Source organism: Austrofundulus limnaeus, unplaced genomic scaffold (assembly GCF_001266775.1).
Source record: "Austrofundulus limnaeus strain Quisiro unplaced genomic scaffold, Austrofundulus_limnaeus-1.0 Scaffold7, whole genome shotgun sequence".
Lineage (NCBI taxonomy): Eukaryota > Metazoa > Chordata > Actinopteri > Cyprinodontiformes > Rivulidae > Austrofundulus > Austrofundulus limnaeus.
Window position 1 is genome coordinate 3,442,688 of NW_013952409.1, and position 17,418 is coordinate 3,460,105.

Sequence of the window (17,418 nt, forward strand, 5' to 3'; positions counted from 1 at the left end):
CTGTGGATTTTTATTCCGGGCAAAGAAATAAAACGAAGATAAGATGAGTTACAACATGATTGTCTAGAGCAGTGTTTCCCAAAGTTGGGGTCGGGACCCAAAGTGGGGTCCTGAAACATCAGGGTGGGGTCCTGAAAAGATTTTCAAGACGGAAACCTTACGCCGGAGTAAGGAGGGGAGGCTAGACCATCCAAATTCACAGCCTCTTCTTTTCCGGTCTTCCCGGTCTACCAAGGACCCGGCCCGCCGCGACCGGGGAGTCTGGGTCCTCCGGAGGACCCAGCCTGTCGTTTTGGACACAGCCAAAGGCCCGTTGGCTGTGGCAGCCATCTTGTATTAAGCTAACTCCAATTTTTTTTACTTGCAAATGAACAACCAATGATAACTTTCTGCAAGTTTCATTCATTTTGCTAAGACAGGACAAATGAACACATCATATTTTCTGTTAGCTGTGGGTGATAATTAATGCTTATGTTAAATGTGACCTCATGGGTTAAAGGTGTTCAGAAAAATGGTTCGACATGAAAATGTCTTCCAGGAAAGAGGGAAGGATAAACAGAAGGTTCTTCACCTCTCTGAGTCTTTGATGGCTGCGCTTGTTTAGCTGCTTCCGCCGGTTTAAAGTGCCTGTGACATGCATATCCATGAAATACAAAAAGTCAAAGAAAATATATTTATATTTAAGAAACTTGGCATAATACACATGAATTCATTTTACCAATTATGTCACATAATTGGCATATTTTCTTTTGCATTTGGCTCAGCTAAAGTGAAACAGGAAGTGACATAAAGGGGGAACTCTAAGGAAAAAAAAACCTCCCGTTTTTGTTTATTGGCACAATATTATTTGAACTCTGACTTTTTCTCATCTCTCGATGATAGGGATTAAAATAATCTAAAGAGATTATTCTCTACAGCCTGTGTTGTTAGCCAATTTAGCGACGCTCTGTTCAAATGCAGACATTCCCCTTTGACATCACTTCCTGTGACTTCAAATGCAAATATCTTAACAGTTCATCTCAGCGGCGTGAATTTTTTTATTTTACAATATGTTATCAATGTTATCTTTCTAAAAAATTCATAATTATCATAAAAAATTTAATGTCACAGGTACTTTAAAGGAAAGAAAATTCAGTTTTTATGACAGATGTAAGGTTCATTAAGGTTTTGTTTCCACAAACAAGCTCTACAACAAGAAAAAGTGACCAGAAAAATGGTTTGTTACRTTGCAGCTTTATTTATTTATCAAACCATTCAATTTCTGAAGTTCGACGTGCTTATCTTGACTGATCTCTACTCTCTTTGGGCTCCATCAGTCCTCTCTGTCAGGTTCATCAACCCAAGTGATCACACCTGGTGAGGCGGAGTCCTGTGGGGTTTACACCTGGCTCTGTCTCTCCTCAGTGAGTGATTGATTGCACCTGAGGGTTACCTGCATGCAAGAGGGAGGAGGCMGACAAACATAAGTATAACTGAACAGAGTACACATGGTGAACTCAGATGTGAGTGGTTTTGTTTGTTGACATTGTAAAAGTTAAAACCCTATACTTCGGATCAGCGGGCTGTTTGAGAGGTGCAGCTGCAGCAGCCATGCCTGCTGGGTTCCTCGTTACAAGGTATGGGGTTTATTGGGAAATGGATTTATAAATATGTATATGTAAAGTGTGAGAAGTACATGYAATTTAAACTTGTAACTCCTTCACAGACTACTGCTGGTTTGCTTGTTGAGTGAAGTTGAACACAACTCAATATTTGCCACAGGTAAGCTTGATTTGACAAAATGTGGTTGAAATTTGAATTTGAGCCAAATCAAATGCAAAAAAATGATGCCAACTTTCTTAAAGGGATCCCTGATTAGTTGTAACATTAGACTTTATTTCATAAACATATATTTTAACTGTAAAAGACTGTAAAAATACTGTAGGGTGTTTATTTTTTTATAATTTTTAAACTAAATGTAAAAATATACTACATGGATGGGGCCATTTTATTTACACACAAAGCATTCTGGGTAAATGATGACGTGGATAGGTCATCGGTGCGAGGCTGCTAGCGAGCTATATCCACCCTGAAGGTTAATCTTGGACAATATCTGATGATCGACTCTTTTAAATGAAACCAGAGAGCGTTGACAGAGGAGAGCCTGGAACTGAAAATATGGATGGAGGACCTCACTTTAGCTTGTTTGTCATGCTAGCGTCGAGCTAATACATATAAGACAATATGGCATCAGTGCTAGCATAAAGGCTAACAGGCTAAGCTAAGGTTCTTCTTCCATGAAGCAGCTCTGTYGTCCTCCATCCATATTTTCAGTTCCAGGCTGAGTCATTTCTACCTTCTCCTCTCTGTCAACGCTCTCTGGTTTCATTTAAAAGAGTCGATTATCAGATATCGTCCAAGATTAACCTTCAGGGTGGATACAGCTCGCTAGCAGCCTCGCACCGAGGACCTATCCACGTCATCATTTACCCAGAATGCTTTGYGWGTAAATAAAATGGSTCCGTCCRTGTTAAAATATATTTTTAAAAATGCACAAAACTAAACAGCCTACAGTATTTTTAGTCTTTATTTTACAGTTAAAATAGACTTTATCTGATAATGTTACAGTTAATCGGATCCCTTTAATAAGACTCAAATTTCTCAGAATGGCCACATCGGGTTATCCTGCTTCCRGGCTTTCCAAAACCACTTTCGGGTCAACAAACAACCTTGAAAGTTACTCAAAAGCGTTAATTATTTCCCAAATTATGAAATGACTTTGAACACTGGAATTGTAGACAAATGCATGAACTCTCCTGTCCCAGTGAATGAAGATTGTAACATTCCTACAATATTCAAAGTTTTGAATCCTAAGTGACCATGTTTCTCCAACTCTTCTGTTCACAGCTCATCCTCCATCATCACAGGGTGTCAGAAAGCCTTATGACCATCACATTCAACGTGAGGGGCAACTTAAAAACCCTCACAATCCCTGGGCAAAGATTTTGGAGGGTTTCAGGAAGAACCGTCAGCACCCAGGAGCCAACCACCAGCTGGGTTGGCCCGATCAAATCCAGAACCCCCATGAGTACCTGCCTCAAATTCACGTTCAGTATCCCTCTGACGTGGTGCCTTCACACAATCCTGATGTGGATGCAAAGAAAATGGAGTTGAATGTAAATGTTCCTGTTCAGCAACTCCTCAAAACGCTTGCTTCTGTGAAAGGATCAGAGTGGTTCCAGAACTTAAGAGAAGGAGACTCATTCCGGGTGAGCCCAGTTTTCTACCAAGAAGAGGCTGGTGGTCCCTCTTGGTCTGAGCAGACAGGTTCGCCCAAGAACAAGGCTAAAAGAAAACCTAACCCAGGTCTCAACTTTAGATTTACTGCTCCAGTACCAGACCGTTCAGACAGGAGGCCTAATCTCCAAAGACCAGATCTGGCTTACCTTAGTCAGTCAGGACCGGCCGAGCCACTTTCACCGGAGTTTGGACTTGAGAGGGCCATCATGCATCTCGGTCAGGGACCCAGTCCTTGTTTTGGTCCATTGGGCTGCCCCTTGGTTAGTCAGGACCAAGTGAACCCCAGCGCCCTGCAGCAGCAGATCCAGCAACGAGCTCAGCTGGAGAAGCTCCAGCAGCAAATCCTACAGCAACTGCCGATCCTGAGTCAGATCCTGGCAGCAGGCCACGACAGTCCTTCAGGGGGGAACAACTGGATGGAGGGAATATCGAAACGGCTGCCGCAATTTCATCTGTCCATCAAAAATACCCCTGTTCCTGGAGATTACCAGCAGAGGAAACCGGTCAAAGCTCCAGAGTCCAAAAAACCTCAAAGCAGCAGGGTCTACCCAAGAATGAGATGTTCTCCTCCTCCTCCTCCTGAAGCACGGAGCAGTCAGGGTGAGCMGTGGGTGCTGTGCCCACAGCTCTTCAGAGGACGGATTCACTAACGAGTTTCAGCCAGAAACTGCCTTCAGATGTCTAACATTGCATTAATAAACTTTCTAAATTTTTGGCTTTAGTTTTGTGACATTTTGGTTTATTGATAAAATTGTACGTGCAGGATGTGTAGGTACAGTAAATGTGTCTTAATTAGTGGTTTTACATTTTTCTAAATGGTTTTTGGTAAGGTGGGAGAACAACTCCGGTAACCAGTAGGGGTGCAACAATACATGTACTTCTCTCTGTTTTTTCTGTCTCTATTTTCACTTCACTTAAAAAAAAAAGTCACTGAAGAAAAACTTTAATATTTGGTATCTGTTTCTACTGAAGTGACAAAAAAATACATGTACACGTTTCGAACCATTAAATACAGTGCTTTAGGTTCAATACACACTTGTATACAAATTTTTCAAAAATATTGTATCAACTTGTCTTCTGAAGATGCTCTGAAGGATCAGAGGATCTCTATTTGACTACTCCCTCTAGGCTGCATTTTCGAGCACAGATCCACTGAGAAACTTGCTGTTTCAGCAAATTTTAAGTTAAAATCTAATTTAAAAATGGTACTATTGAGGTTGCACAAATTTCAATAAATTAGAAGTTTAAAAGGGCATGGAAATTTCTGTTATATCGAACCGAGACACTAAAATATCGAACCGAATCCTGAATTTTCTGTATCGTTGCACCCCTAATAAGCAGAGGTGAGTTTATGAAAGTGGAAGCAGTTTCACTGAATTTCTTTGAAAACACTGTCAGCCTTTTTGGGTTTTAGTGTAAATGTTTAGTTTTGTGCAGCAGAAGCTGTTATTTCTGACTTAATGGAGTAACTACTGCCACACTCTCAGCCCAGTAACTAAAACTGGATGATTTTTTTCCAACAGCCTAGTTTTGAAAGAACTGACATTTTACCAAAACACCAGCATTTATATGCTGTTTTCAGTGGTGAACGATAAAACAATGGAAACCAAAAGGTAAAACTGAACCTATGAACTGAACGCCTCAAAAATTAGCATTTTCAAAACTTAAACTTCCAATTATATTTATGGTTTGAGCAGAATGTARCTATTTTTACACTTTTCAGAAGTGTTGGACCGCAGGTACTTCAGGGTTTTTCAGCAGCCATGTGTTTTATCAAATCAGTCCTTTTAATGAAGCTTGGCTAACTGCCCTCTCCATCACCCCATCAGGTTTAAATCAACAGTCGAGGGAAAAATAAACAAACCTGAAGACCCATCATAGTTCATTGAGAATGGTGTGTTCAATGTCAGAAAAAAGGACCAAGGCTGCTGCTCAGTCTGATGCACCACTGGTTCACCTTGCTTCCTGTGGTACAACACAATGTTAGTCTGTAGCAGCAAAAAGCAATATTTTGATCTAGTTTGTTGCTGTGACAGCTGACATGACTTACAGGTTTTACCCTCTGAGCTGGAAACAAAACGAGTGTTTGACACATTTTTAAAAGTTTAGGAAGTATCCACAAAAAGAAAATCTCTTGCATCAACACTGCAGCTGTTTGAAAGAAGACCTTGGTAAGTCTAAATCAGAGGTGTCAAACTCCAGTCCTCGAGGGCCACTATCCTGCATGTTTTAGAGGTTTTCCAGCTCCAACACACCTGATTCAGTGATTGAATTAACTCTTCAAATTGGGCAGAAGCCTGTTAATTACCCAGCGATCAAAATCTGGTGTGTTGGAGCAAGAAAACCTCTAAAACATGCAGGATAGCGGCCCTCGAGGACAGGAGTTTGACACCCCTGGAGATGATTAAATTCATTTTGAGAGGCTTTTAAAAAACATTTGACTCAGCATTCAAAAGGAAAATTAACATAACTTTCAAATTATGTGATTTTAATATGAAAATCCTGAAAATAAAAAGCAGAAAAACGTAGATATTTCTATTTTTAACTATTACTCTGCATTTTTCCAAAGGTTTTATTCTTTTAACTTTATTTTAAATTGTGACTGACGACCTACACTGCAAAATAATTAATTCATTAGCATTAAATTTCTAATCCTAGTTATTGGCTTTTCAGAAATTTTTATTTGATATTTCTCAGTTGCTTTGACTGTTTTGCATATTTCTGACAACCAGTTTGTTTCTTGTCATGATTATCTTTTTACAACTCTTATAGGATTTTAAACTGTTAGTCATGTAACGCATAATGAAACTAAATCAACTGAATAACCTTCGGCATTCTTTCTTATACAAAAGGATAAAATACAGAGACTCTCAAAACAAAATATTTGGTTTATCCTTTCAGAGATAAAAAGAAATATGTTAGTGAAAAATGTAAAGGCTCCAAATTATATATATGTACCGGTATACACTTTTTCATTTATTCATTTACAAACAAAATAAATTCTATATACAATAAAAATACTAATCACAAATAAAATGAAAGGCAGCAAAAACAAGATTTTTTTTATAAATCTGCCCCTTTTTTCCAAAAAAATAATTTCAAACAATAATAATCTACAAGTAAAAAAAAACAAAAAAACAAAAAAAACCATCAACTTCTTCTTTGACAACAATTCTTATGGATAGGTCTAGATTTAATATTTAAGACCTCAGTTTAGCAGCGTACCTTTTGGACAGGTGACCTGACCTGGGAAAGTGGAGCCAGCAGGGGAGGATGCCCGCCGGTGGCCGGGCCTTGGTTCCTTGGAACTGGCCAGGTTCAGCTGGAAAAAGCCTCAGGATCGCACCGGCGTGTGGGGCGGGGAGCGAAGTCAAGGTCGGGTGCAGCGTGAGCTGAGTGGCATTAAAAGATCAACTTGTACTGCAACTGTTTCGTTAAAAACCCCATCAATCGTCATTTATTTTGTCATTGAAAACAGTACAGARCTTTTAATATCAACCATTTAACTTTCACTGTGACTCCTCACAGAAACGTTACAGGAGCTTTGAGTAAAGCCTGAGTGGATCTGCTGACACACAGTTACTTTATTTTGATTTTAGTGTGATCATATTCTTTCCAAAATAATAAGAAAGCTCAAAATGTGTGGTATATTTGAAAACAAAAACACAAATTGTGTAAAGGATTCTGATGAAGCTGGCTTTGTAATTACACTGAGTGAGAGAATTCCCACATAAACAAAAAGATTCATATTAGTGATGTTGTCACTTTGCAGGAAAGAAATGTTCAKTTCTTAAAGAGTCACAATTTTCTTTATTTGTCATGTTTTTTTTTCTTATTTGTTTGTTTTGTTTTGGCAAGAAGCCAATCAGACTAAATGGCCACACCTGTGTGAGGTGAGGCAGGTTTTTTTTTTTTTTGTTTTTTTTTGCATGTGCACAGCACCTCATTACAGCACAAGGCTGATGACACAGGTGAGCCTCAACACATGTTTGATTGCAGGACCTGGTGGGTGGATTTGAACAGGCCACAGTTTATTTAGAGCTGGAAGTGACAGGGCAGCTCAGCAAGGTTTCACAGGACATTCACCAAGTGCAGCTGCAGCAGTCATGGCTGCTGTCCTCCTGATTTTAAGGTACCAGGTTTGATCATGAATCAAATCATTCTCTTTTCGGGCAAAGTGTAAAATATAAAAGAAGTATTAAATGTTTTTGTAATGAAAATCTGATGAGATTTTGTTGCTGTTCTTCTGTTGCAGATTATTGGTCTTTTGGTTATTAAGTGCTCTGACCTGCTCTCATGTTTGGCCAAGAGGTGAGTCTGACCTACATTTTGTTTTTTTGTTTTACGTAATCAGTCTGTCATCTCTATTATGAATTTTATTTGAAGTTAAGGACAGTAAAGCCTTGGGAGATATTGATAAAATTTCATACCACACAGTCCATGATTCTGGCAGAACTGTGCTGTGCAGCATGGGTACTTTAAGTCAGCCTGACTGACGTAGTTGAAGCTTTGCAGCAGTTTAGGCCTTGTGCTTTCACTTCTGTTTGTGCAGTGATGCTTTTATTCAGTAAAACACTGCCATTATGCATTTTTAAATGGGATAAATAGCAGCTTTTTTAAGTTTTAATGAACATGAGGATGTCAAACTAGCAACTACTCCAATGCAGTTTTTTTAATTGAATTTATACGAACTTAAAACTCAATCTTAAAATTTCAGCTAAATGCTTTATCTCAATTTTGTGTTGTATCGTGTGACTTGTCAGAATATACACGGAATAACTGAAATGTGGTTTGTGGTCCAGTTCTGAGACATTTTCATGTGGAACAAGTTTTAAATAGAACTGTGTGCACACCCGGTCATTGTCTGGTGTTGAAATTAAAACTTGCCTGGACAGCTAGCTAGTTTGAGACTCAAGGAGTTAATTGTTGGAAATTTGCTCTTAAACTGACCATCTGTCAGATGCAACACCACAAGTCATTTGGTTTAGAAAACCTATTCTACTGGACTGTACACRGTAAAGATCCAGAATGAGATGATTCTAATGTTAAGCTTTTTCCAGCAATGATAACTTGTTTTACTGTATTCTAAACCAAAAAGGCATTTAAATAGGTCATCACTGAAAGTTAACTTTGATGTTCTTTATCAATACAACTGGATGCATGTTCGCCACTTGTTACATAAACTTACATTTTGAAAATTTCCAAGTTTCATATGGCAAATGAACTGAAATTGTAGTGGTTTATTTCATGAGATTATTATAGCTTCATTTCTGAGCTTGGTCATCTAAGAGTTTTCAGTAGAACCTTAACATATTTTACAAGTAAAATTAAACAAATGTTGAGTTCAGACAACTTATATTAATAGCAGTACATTTAATTGTCCTAGTTTTGTTAAACTCAAATGTGACATTGGTATATTCTTTCTGAAATTAAAATTAAGTTTCCATACGAACGATAAAATGACCCATTGATTATAAGGGCACATTTCAAACTGGGTCCAATGTCTTCTGTATCAGCTAATTAAATTCAAACACAATGCAATAATTATCTACACTATTTATAAAATGTATATAATTAACTATAATACATATTGAAAGATCAAAGTTTTGTATCAGAACCTAATATTGAGTACATTTGTTTTGTTGCAGTTGGGTATGGGAACCGTCGCCCTCTTCACTATGCCCGGACTCTGAGGCAGCCCAAAACAAACTTGCAGGCTTTTGGTCCCATAAAGTGGCTRAAACCTCCAGGTTTTAGAACTGGTCAGGGTCAAAACCAGATGCACAAGCAAATGAGTCCCCGTAGGCCACAAATGTTCCCAGCCCAAACTACACAACAAAAAAGCTATTTCACACCACAAAGAGAMCCAGTAGCTCGGCCTAAAAGCTTTCAGATCAGCTTGGATATTCCTTTTGTCAACCCTGTGAATCAAAACACTGATTCTGTTGAAGGTTATGATTATAAAAATTACWTCACTGAATCTGGAAAAAGGCCAAGTACAGTTGAAAATGTGCAAAGTGGTTTTGAAGCTTCTCAGTTTGTTGATCCTGAAAACAAATATTCTGCAAAGTACCCATATGAAGAAACTAACCAAGTTCCCAGCATCGAATTTAACTTAACCATTCCCCTATCAGTTACATCTTTTAACCCTAGCAAGCCACTGAACAGATACAAGGAACCAGAAATGGAAAAACTTAGTTGGAGACGGACGGAACCAAAATGGCCTGCTTTTAATCAAATACCACAGGAACCAACCCAACAGCAGACTGGATCAAAATGGCCAAGTTACAATCAGGTAACACAGGAACCAACCCAATATGGGTCAAAATGGCCAGGCTACAATCAGGCAACACAGGAACCAGCCCAACATGGGTCAAAATGGCCAGGCTACAATCAGGCAACACAGGAACCAACTCAACATGGGTCAAAATGGCCAGGCTACAATCAGGCAACACAGGAACCAACCCAATCGCAGATTGCATCAAAATGGCCAGGCTACAATCAGGCAACACAGGAACCAACCCAACATGGGTCAAAATGGCCAGGCTACAATCAGGCAACACAGGAACCAACCCAATCGCAGATTGCATCAAAATGGCCAGGCTATAATCAGGCAGCACAGGAACCAACCCAACAGCAGACTGGATCAAAATGGCCAGACTACCAACTGGTAACACAGGAACCAATCCAACAGCAGACTGCGTCAAAGGGCTACAATTGGGTAGCACAGGAACCAACCCAACAGACAGGACAACATTGGCCAGACCACCATCCAGTAACACAGGAACCAATGCAAATACAGATGGAACTGACATGGCCTGACCACAGTCAGATAGCATCAGAGCCAACGCAACAGACTGAATCAAAATGGTCTCTCTTTAATCAAGTGGACCCTGTACTTCAAACCCAGCAGACTTATGAGCCTGTTTACAAAGAGACTAAAAAGCCTAACTTTTTATCTTTGCTACTGAGCCAAAGTAGCAGTCCTCAGCAGGTTGGCAATGAAAATTCCCCCGAAAGTCTGAGTTGGGGCCTTCAAAGACCAGGTGAAACCAAACATGCATCTCCACCTTCTGTGCAACATCAAGACTATCTAGATGTTCACAGACCACAAATGAACCCCTCAAGAAAGGACAAGGAGCTTATTCGACTGCCTGACATTCCAAAACTGCATTTATCCCCATTGCACTTCAACAGATTTTTGAGTGGAGGTTCTGATTTAGATGATAACGATATTGGTGCTGATCCAAGCAAATATCAGAACATGGGCAAATATAGGGGTACTAGTACAAAAGATTTGACAGAGCAGCCCAGAAAAGAAAAGGGTACCCAAATTTCCATCCCAAACATTAAACTGGGGTTTTCTATCCCAATTTTATCAGAAGTGTCCAACGTTACTCAAAGTAACAACGGCTACTTGGTGAATATTAAACCAGACAATACTGTTTACTTTACTCGGGAGTCAACAAAATCCCAATCAAAGTCACCCCAGATTGCAATGAAATGGCCCATCTTAAGTTTTGAACAGACCAAGAACCAAAAGCCACAAGAGGAACCTGAAAAGAAATGGCCRCTTATAAACCTTGATTCTGTCTTCCAACAAACTAAACAGCTTAACGAGCCTGTTTACTCCAGACCTACTGATGGCAAACTTACAATTTCACCCTGGAACCCGAGCCGAACAGTTAACCAGGATAAAACTCTGACTGGACAGAGCTGGGGAGTTCAAAAGGCAGAAACAAATGAGCCTCAATCTCCAGTCCATTATCTTTCAAACTATCTCCAACTTTCCGACATTAGACAACTCTTGAGAAAAGATGATAAAGATCAAACTGTTCAACCTAAACCAACTCTGTCAGAAACAGGTGAAGGTTTACAATACCCTTGGCTCAAACCTAGTGGCAGCACCTATGCTCAAGGTCAATCCAAATATCCAGGTAGTTCATTAACGTTTGCTTCTAAACTAGACAATCTCTTTAAACCATCCAGTGTTCATCAGGAGCACGTAGAAACAAAACACTCAAGTCCTCTCTACCCTCAAGGTGGTCATGACCGGTCATTTGAATCTTCCCGGTTAGATGCTGCACCGGCCTCTACAAAGCCCCAAAGGTGGCAAAAAGAATCTTCCCCTCATCTTTTTCAGTACAACAGTGGGCAAAAAGCATCTGGAACATCAGAAACGCCCCATTTTCTGTCAACTAGATATCAACCTGAGAAGAAAATTCCTGGACAAGATTTTGAACACAACCAGGACAAAAGAGGCAAATATGGAAAACTCTTTACTGACACAGATGGTAGAGATGATTTTTTACATAGGCAGCGCTCCTTTCAGACTCCAATGACTCAAAAATACCCTGGCAAATTCAGTGGAAAAAACTCTGCAGGAATGACTTTGGATTTACAATCACCCTCGTGTGACTCATCTTCTAGTTCCAGGGAGCAAGATTCAGTCACAAACTGGATTAACTCCAATTACCCGTTCAAGGAACCCCAGTCGGGAGTAGGCAGATGTCCAAATAAACCTGAGAACTATGAGCGGTCCTACAACGTTCCAGTCAATTATTCTCCAAGTGCACAGGTAACCGCTGTTTCTGTTCCCTCTGAGGCTTTTCAACCCGTTTTGTCTGGTTCAACTTCGCACGCCATTCCAAGGGCCTTTCATGTGAAACGGTACAATGTTGGTCCAAATCGGCAATCTCTGAGGTCCAAGTAACCTGGAAGTCCCTGGCTGCTGCTCTCAGAAGTCTTTATAATGTTGTCCGATTTAAAAACGAGCACTTCTCTTTACTTTCTGCTCCTGAACTGATGTCKGTAGTTTCCAGCATGGACTTTAAAATGCAAACTTCTCCAAATGTCAGTTTAAACRAAGTTTCCCTCTGAGACCACAGTCCTTTTGCTTTCAAACCAAACCCTAAAGTATTTGAGTTTTCAATCTCAAAAAAAGGGTGTTTGCAAAGTTTATCCAGTAATCTTGCTTGTTGCTATCCTTCCCAGCCTGGTTTAACAGGGAGTCTTGTTTAATAGCCCTGTCTACCTCAAAGTATCACTCCTGTACTTGGAATTTGGTGGATTTCATCTAAATGAAGGGAAAATGAATCCCAGTACAAACCAGAATATAAAGATTTTATTGGAGRATTGAGCCTGAGGATGTGCATTTTAGTTTGGAAACTTTTTTTTAATCCACGTGTCAGCAGCTTTTATTATCTGAGGGCAAAAGTGGAGCAGCTCAGCTGGAACAGGGTGCAGGTGAGCCTTTTATTTTTTTTACAATTCTCAGATTCTGACAATTGATCATCCTCATAATTTCAATGTTTTTCTTTTTGTTTACAGGTTAACCAGCCTAACTGGAACGGTGAAATGGTTTCTGATGCATTCTTTATTAAAAGAAACAAAATGTTCAAAACTACTGTGGTTCATTCTCAATGGTTTTTGTGCTTCAGTAATGCTGATGAAATGAAAACTTACTGGTGTCTAAAACCATTTTCCCTCCCAAACTACTTGGAAAATCCAAACTGTCCGATAAAGGACCGATTCCTAAATGTTATAAGTTTGACTTGCAGCTAAAGGGTTAAGTGTCTAATATTTGGAATTGCACTGACACAATGACTTTGTTTTTAATTTAAGAAAATAGTCTTTATGGACCTGACTTTTGAAAGTCCAATCATTTAGATTTAGCAAAAAAAAAAAAAAAAAAGGCCTTTTTGAGATTGTTCTGAAAAACAATTTTATTTGCCAGAATGAAACTTAAACTGCTTCTCCTGACCTAAAACAAAAAGCAGCTCAACAAATTCTCAACTTATTAGACCCTCCAAACTGGAGCTAAATTGCTGGTTTCAAACACAATAATAATAATTAATAATAATAACCACTAAACTAAAATATCAATCTACCAGAGTAAAACTGAACAGTTCTAATTTTATTCTCTAGTTCAAAAACTTTACAAAAGAGAAGTTTATATTTCAACGTGTTTAAAGTCAGTTCATGCATTGGGGGTAAAAAAAAATCAACTTTTGCACAAAAAGGGAGATTTAAGTTTTGTTTTTTTTCGTTTAACAATTCTTGGTGATGAATCTGGCAGCACCTGGGGGCACCAGAAGTTTAAAACAAGTGTTGATGGCAACAGCAAAAAATAAAAACAATTTTATCTGCAACTGTTTATCCCACAAATGCACCTTACAAATGTTGCACCATTTTTAAAAAGGAAAACGGGCTTTCCAACAGTGTAAGAAGCATTGTTGCAAAAAATGACCTAAACACTCATTTCCTTACTTTTTGTGTTAGAATACAAACTGAAATTATTTCTTGTAAAAATGACCAGTTTTATCTTCACCAAACGTGTAAAAGTAACCAAACAAAACCTAAATGGCAGTTTTTTGTTTTTATTTGGACACTTTTAATGGTGTGTTTGTAGAACGGTGACTTATTGGCTAAACAAATGGAGACCTTGGTTTCTCCTTGAATGGGATGTAAAACTTTTGTAGGGTCGTGTTTCCTTTGAAAAGGGAGTGTGAGTACATGCACACTTTTATCGGAAAGCTGTGACTTTTCTGTTAAGTGTTACGATGAAAGGCGCAGCGGTGTGTGTGTGTTAGTGAGGCATTGCTGTAAATGAATAAACTGAACGGTTTCAGACAATTAAATAGCTTGTACAAATTAAAGCAGAGGCGAGATAAGGCTGTTTTCTGCAGATGACTTGTCATTATCAGGCAACACGAGTTGCTGGTTTAAAACAAGGAGGGAGAAAAACAGGAACTTTCCTGCTTGAGGTCCAGAGAAACAAGACTCATATTAACAATCACATTATTAGCAATTCTTTGCCAACTTTTGTACCAGAGTTTTAATCTTATAGTGACAGGAGGAGATTTTGGTCAATTTTATAAATCTCGCGCAATTTTCTGGAACTTTGTGAGATCTGTTCGCAAATTTTAGCTAATTTATCTAAGATGGCTGTAGGGGTGCAATGTAATGGGATATACAACACTTAAGTTTTATTTATAGTAACACTGGAACCTTTTCAAGCTCTGTTGACTGCTTTGGTCTTGGTCAAGGTTGTTCCTCAGGTCATTCGGTGTTTTCAGAATGTAATGATACTACTTAACTTAAATTCTGACCAAAACACACCCAACAGGATATTAATTATTAATATSTTATGTGACAAAGATGGCAAGCGAAACAAAATCCATTTAAATAAATTTTATTTTTTATTTAAAGCAAATTCTGCAGAAGATCATGTTGAACATAATCCCTCTCTGAATGGACCAGTATATTTCCTGGTACACGTCAGACCAGCCATTTCTTGGCTGCCCCCTGCAATGTGAACTTGTCCGTGTTGGATTTAATAGTTCCTGTAATGAGTCTTGTTTGAGTGTTCATTGAACAGGTGAACAACTTRTATGACCTCGGGCTGTTCTTGCATTGCTACCGTGAGGTCAAATTTAAACCCAACCCTGGTAATAAAGCCTCCCACATTCACCTTAAACTGCAGCGTGGGTCCTTCACCTTCATTGTCCCGCTGATCGCTGCAGGCGCAGGGGGAAGCTTCTTCTTCTACTAATACAGCAAGGAGCAGAGTACTTTATTTTAGATTATTGTGGCAAGAATGGATCTACCAGCAGCCAACAACGGTGTTCATTTGGCTGCGTACAGACCTAACCTCCCCACCTCAGTGCTAAATGGCAAACCGACCTCTGGAGGGTTTGATGAGTCTGCGTATTCGCAGTACTACGGCGACGGCAGCAGTGAAACGTCCCGTGCATCCGGCGCCCTGACTGGCTACGAGACCTTAGATGCCCCACCACACTACGACTTCTACGCCAACACTCAGGTGTTGGGCCGCCGGAGGCGCTCCAGACCGTCCCTGTACCAGCTGCGCGCCAACCCTGAGGTGAGGAACCCCTTGCTGTTCATCAGTACCTGTTAGACTTCAGCTTCAAGCTTAAAAGCAAATATTTAGTTTGCACATGGTCATTTCTATTAGTTTTAACTTAATGCTCATGTTCCACATCATGATTAGTGATTATTTCTTTTTGTTTTTGCAAATAAAGCTGTGATGCAAGACAAAACTTACTTTAATTTTTGACACAATGTTTTTGTCTTCTGTTAAATATTAAACACGTTTCTTATCTCTGCTGATGCTTTACAGCCACGTTAAACTTATTTGAAGCAGCTGCGATGATGTTGCCGTCTGTACGCTTGTTAGTTTTGTCTCTTTATTTTTATTTGCATCTTCAATCTGTTTGATTGATGTGATGCTGCAACTTCATTTGACCAGGATGACTCCAGTCCTCCCCTGTATGAGGAGACCACAGCGGGTCAGATGGAAGGAGACACATCTGAGGAGGATGAGGACGAGCAAACTGAGCCACAATCTGAACCCACTCGTTTTGGTTGGATACAGGGTGTCATGGTAGGTACTGTAGGATCTGACCAACAGAGAATACACGAAGAAACGTTCTCGAGATGTTATAAAATCCAACAATACAACCCTTTAAACAGATTAAATCTGTAAAAATTACTGAATAAATGTCGCAAAGATATTGATGAAAGCTGTCAAACTGAGGATGGAGTAAAATTTATTCATTTTTTTTATTTAGGAATGTATTCATTTCATAAAAAACAAAATAACTAGAAAAAATATACAAATTTACGTAAAATGAAAGGCAGCAGAAAGAAGAGAAAAAATCTTATATATCTGCCCCTATTTTCCCCAAGAATTCATAGTGATTTACAAAAAAAACAAAATTAAACAAACTCCAACAACAATTTTTATGGACTCACATTATGCTATTTCATATTTCTTAAAAAAATCAACAACTTTAAATAAAAAAATTCCTGTGACTACTGAAAGGATAAGTCACAGCCATGGTGTATTTCAGTTTTTGATCCTTAAATTGTAATAAATGTAACAACAAAAACAAGAAAAGGTTACTACGTTACTCTAGTTTCCCCCTGAAGTCTAAAATCATGCATGCTTTTGTGTGTGTGTGTGTGTGTGTGTGTGTGTGTGTGTGTGTGTGTGTGTGTGTGTGTGTGTGTGTGTGTGTGTGTGTGTGTGTCACACACACACACAATAAAATAAAATAAAATCATGCATGCTAAGTTAGTTGGTAACTCTAAATTGTCCCTAAATGTGAGCGGGAACATGAACAGATGTTTGTTCTGTTTTGTCTTTATGTGTCCCTGTGATAGACTTGTCCAGGATGTCCCCCCGCCTCATGCACAACGACAGCTGAAAATAGGCACCAGTTCCTCATTGATGCAGAAAAAAAAACATAAAAATGTCCAGTGCATCATTAAAATCAATAAAAGGTTGTTATGTTACTCCAGTTTCCTCCTACAGATCAAAATCATGCATGTTAAGTTAACTGCAACTCTGAATTGTCCCAAGTGTGTGTGGGATCATGAAGTGTTTGTTCTGTGTGTCTCTGTGATGGACCTGTCTGGATGTCTCCTTCCAGCTGGAGACAAACACCAGATACTATGTGACCTGCAAAGAAAACATCCATTTGGATGGATGGAAAGATGGATGGATGGATGGATGGGTGGGTGGGTGAATGGATAGATGATGGATGGATGGATGGATGGATGGATAGATGGGTGGGTGAATGGATAGACGATGGATGGATGGATGGATGGATGGATGGATGGATGGGTGGGTGAATGGATGGATGGATGGATGTGAAGAAATTTAAAGTTAGTAGAGGTTAGTACTGATGTTAAAAGCACAACACTACACTATATTCTTAGGTTTTCCTTTTTGTAATGTTGACAGAGTTTAATCTGTTATGTTTTGACTGATAATAGATTAGTTACATGTCCGAAACATCTGTGACAACACATAATCAACCGTTATGATAACAGTAGATGAGGATTTTGTCTGAATGCCTGTGATTCAGCCGTAGGTCAGTAGGGGGCGAACGCAGGCATTGAAGAAGGTGTTGAGGATTTTGTCTGAATGCCTGTGATTCAGCCGTAGGTCAGTAGGGGGCGAACGCAGGCATTGAAGAAGGTGTTGAGGATTTTGTCTGAATGCCTGTGATTCAGCCGTAGGTCAGTAGGGGGCGAACGCAGGCATTGAAGAAGGTGTTGAGGATTTTGTCTGAATGCCTGTGATTCAGCCGTAGGTCAGTAGGGGGCGAA

General features: G+C 39.3%; 3 protein-coding genes across 9 annotated transcripts in view; all 3 read left to right on the forward strand.

Moving 5' to 3' along the window:
* The first annotated feature begins 1,417 nt into the window (after positions 1–1,417).
* On the forward strand, positions 1,418–4,000 carry LOC106536157 (uncharacterized). Its single transcript, XM_014033359.1, has 3 exons — positions 1,418–1,616; positions 1,706–1,761; positions 2,887–4,000. Exons 1-3 carry the CDS (start codon positions 1,591–1,593, stop codon positions 3,927–3,929), a joined length of 1,125 nt encoding a protein of 374 aa, XP_013888813.1. The 5' UTR covers positions 1,418–1,590; the 3' UTR covers positions 3,930–4,000.
* Positions 4,001–6,570: 2,570 nt separating this feature from the next.
* On the forward strand, positions 6,571–12,682 carry LOC106535872 (uncharacterized). Of its 7 annotated transcripts, none has more exons than XM_014033018.1 (5): positions 6,571–6,654; positions 7,279–7,411; positions 7,535–7,590; positions 8,928–12,525; positions 12,610–12,682. In XM_014033018.1, exons 2-4 carry the CDS (start codon positions 7,386–7,388, stop codon positions 11,990–11,992), a joined length of 3,147 nt encoding a protein of 1,048 aa, XP_013888472.1. In that variant the 5' UTR covers positions 6,571–6,654; positions 7,279–7,385; the 3' UTR covers positions 11,993–12,525; positions 12,610–12,682. The 7 variants fall into 7 exon arrangements, with proteins under 7 accessions (XP_013888472.1, XP_013888488.1, XP_013888497.1 ...); XM_014033034.1 differs by lacking the exon at positions 6,571–6,654 and having other exon boundaries at positions 7,193–7,411; positions 8,928–9,773; positions 9,882–12,525; XM_014033043.1 differs by lacking the exon at positions 6,571–6,654 and having other exon boundaries at positions 7,193–7,411; positions 8,928–9,698; positions 9,807–12,525.
* A 2,089-nt stretch (positions 12,683–14,771) lies between these two features.
* The window catches only part of slc12a3 (solute carrier family 12 member 3), a gene marked incomplete in the record, with an annotated part of 18,615 nt that continues 15,968 nt past the window's right edge, over positions 14,772–17,418 (forward strand). The window contains 2 exon segments of the mRNA XM_014033070.1: positions 14,772–15,163; positions 15,551–15,685. Coding sequence (XP_013888524.1) covers positions 14,879–15,163; positions 15,551–15,685 — 420 coding nt within the window.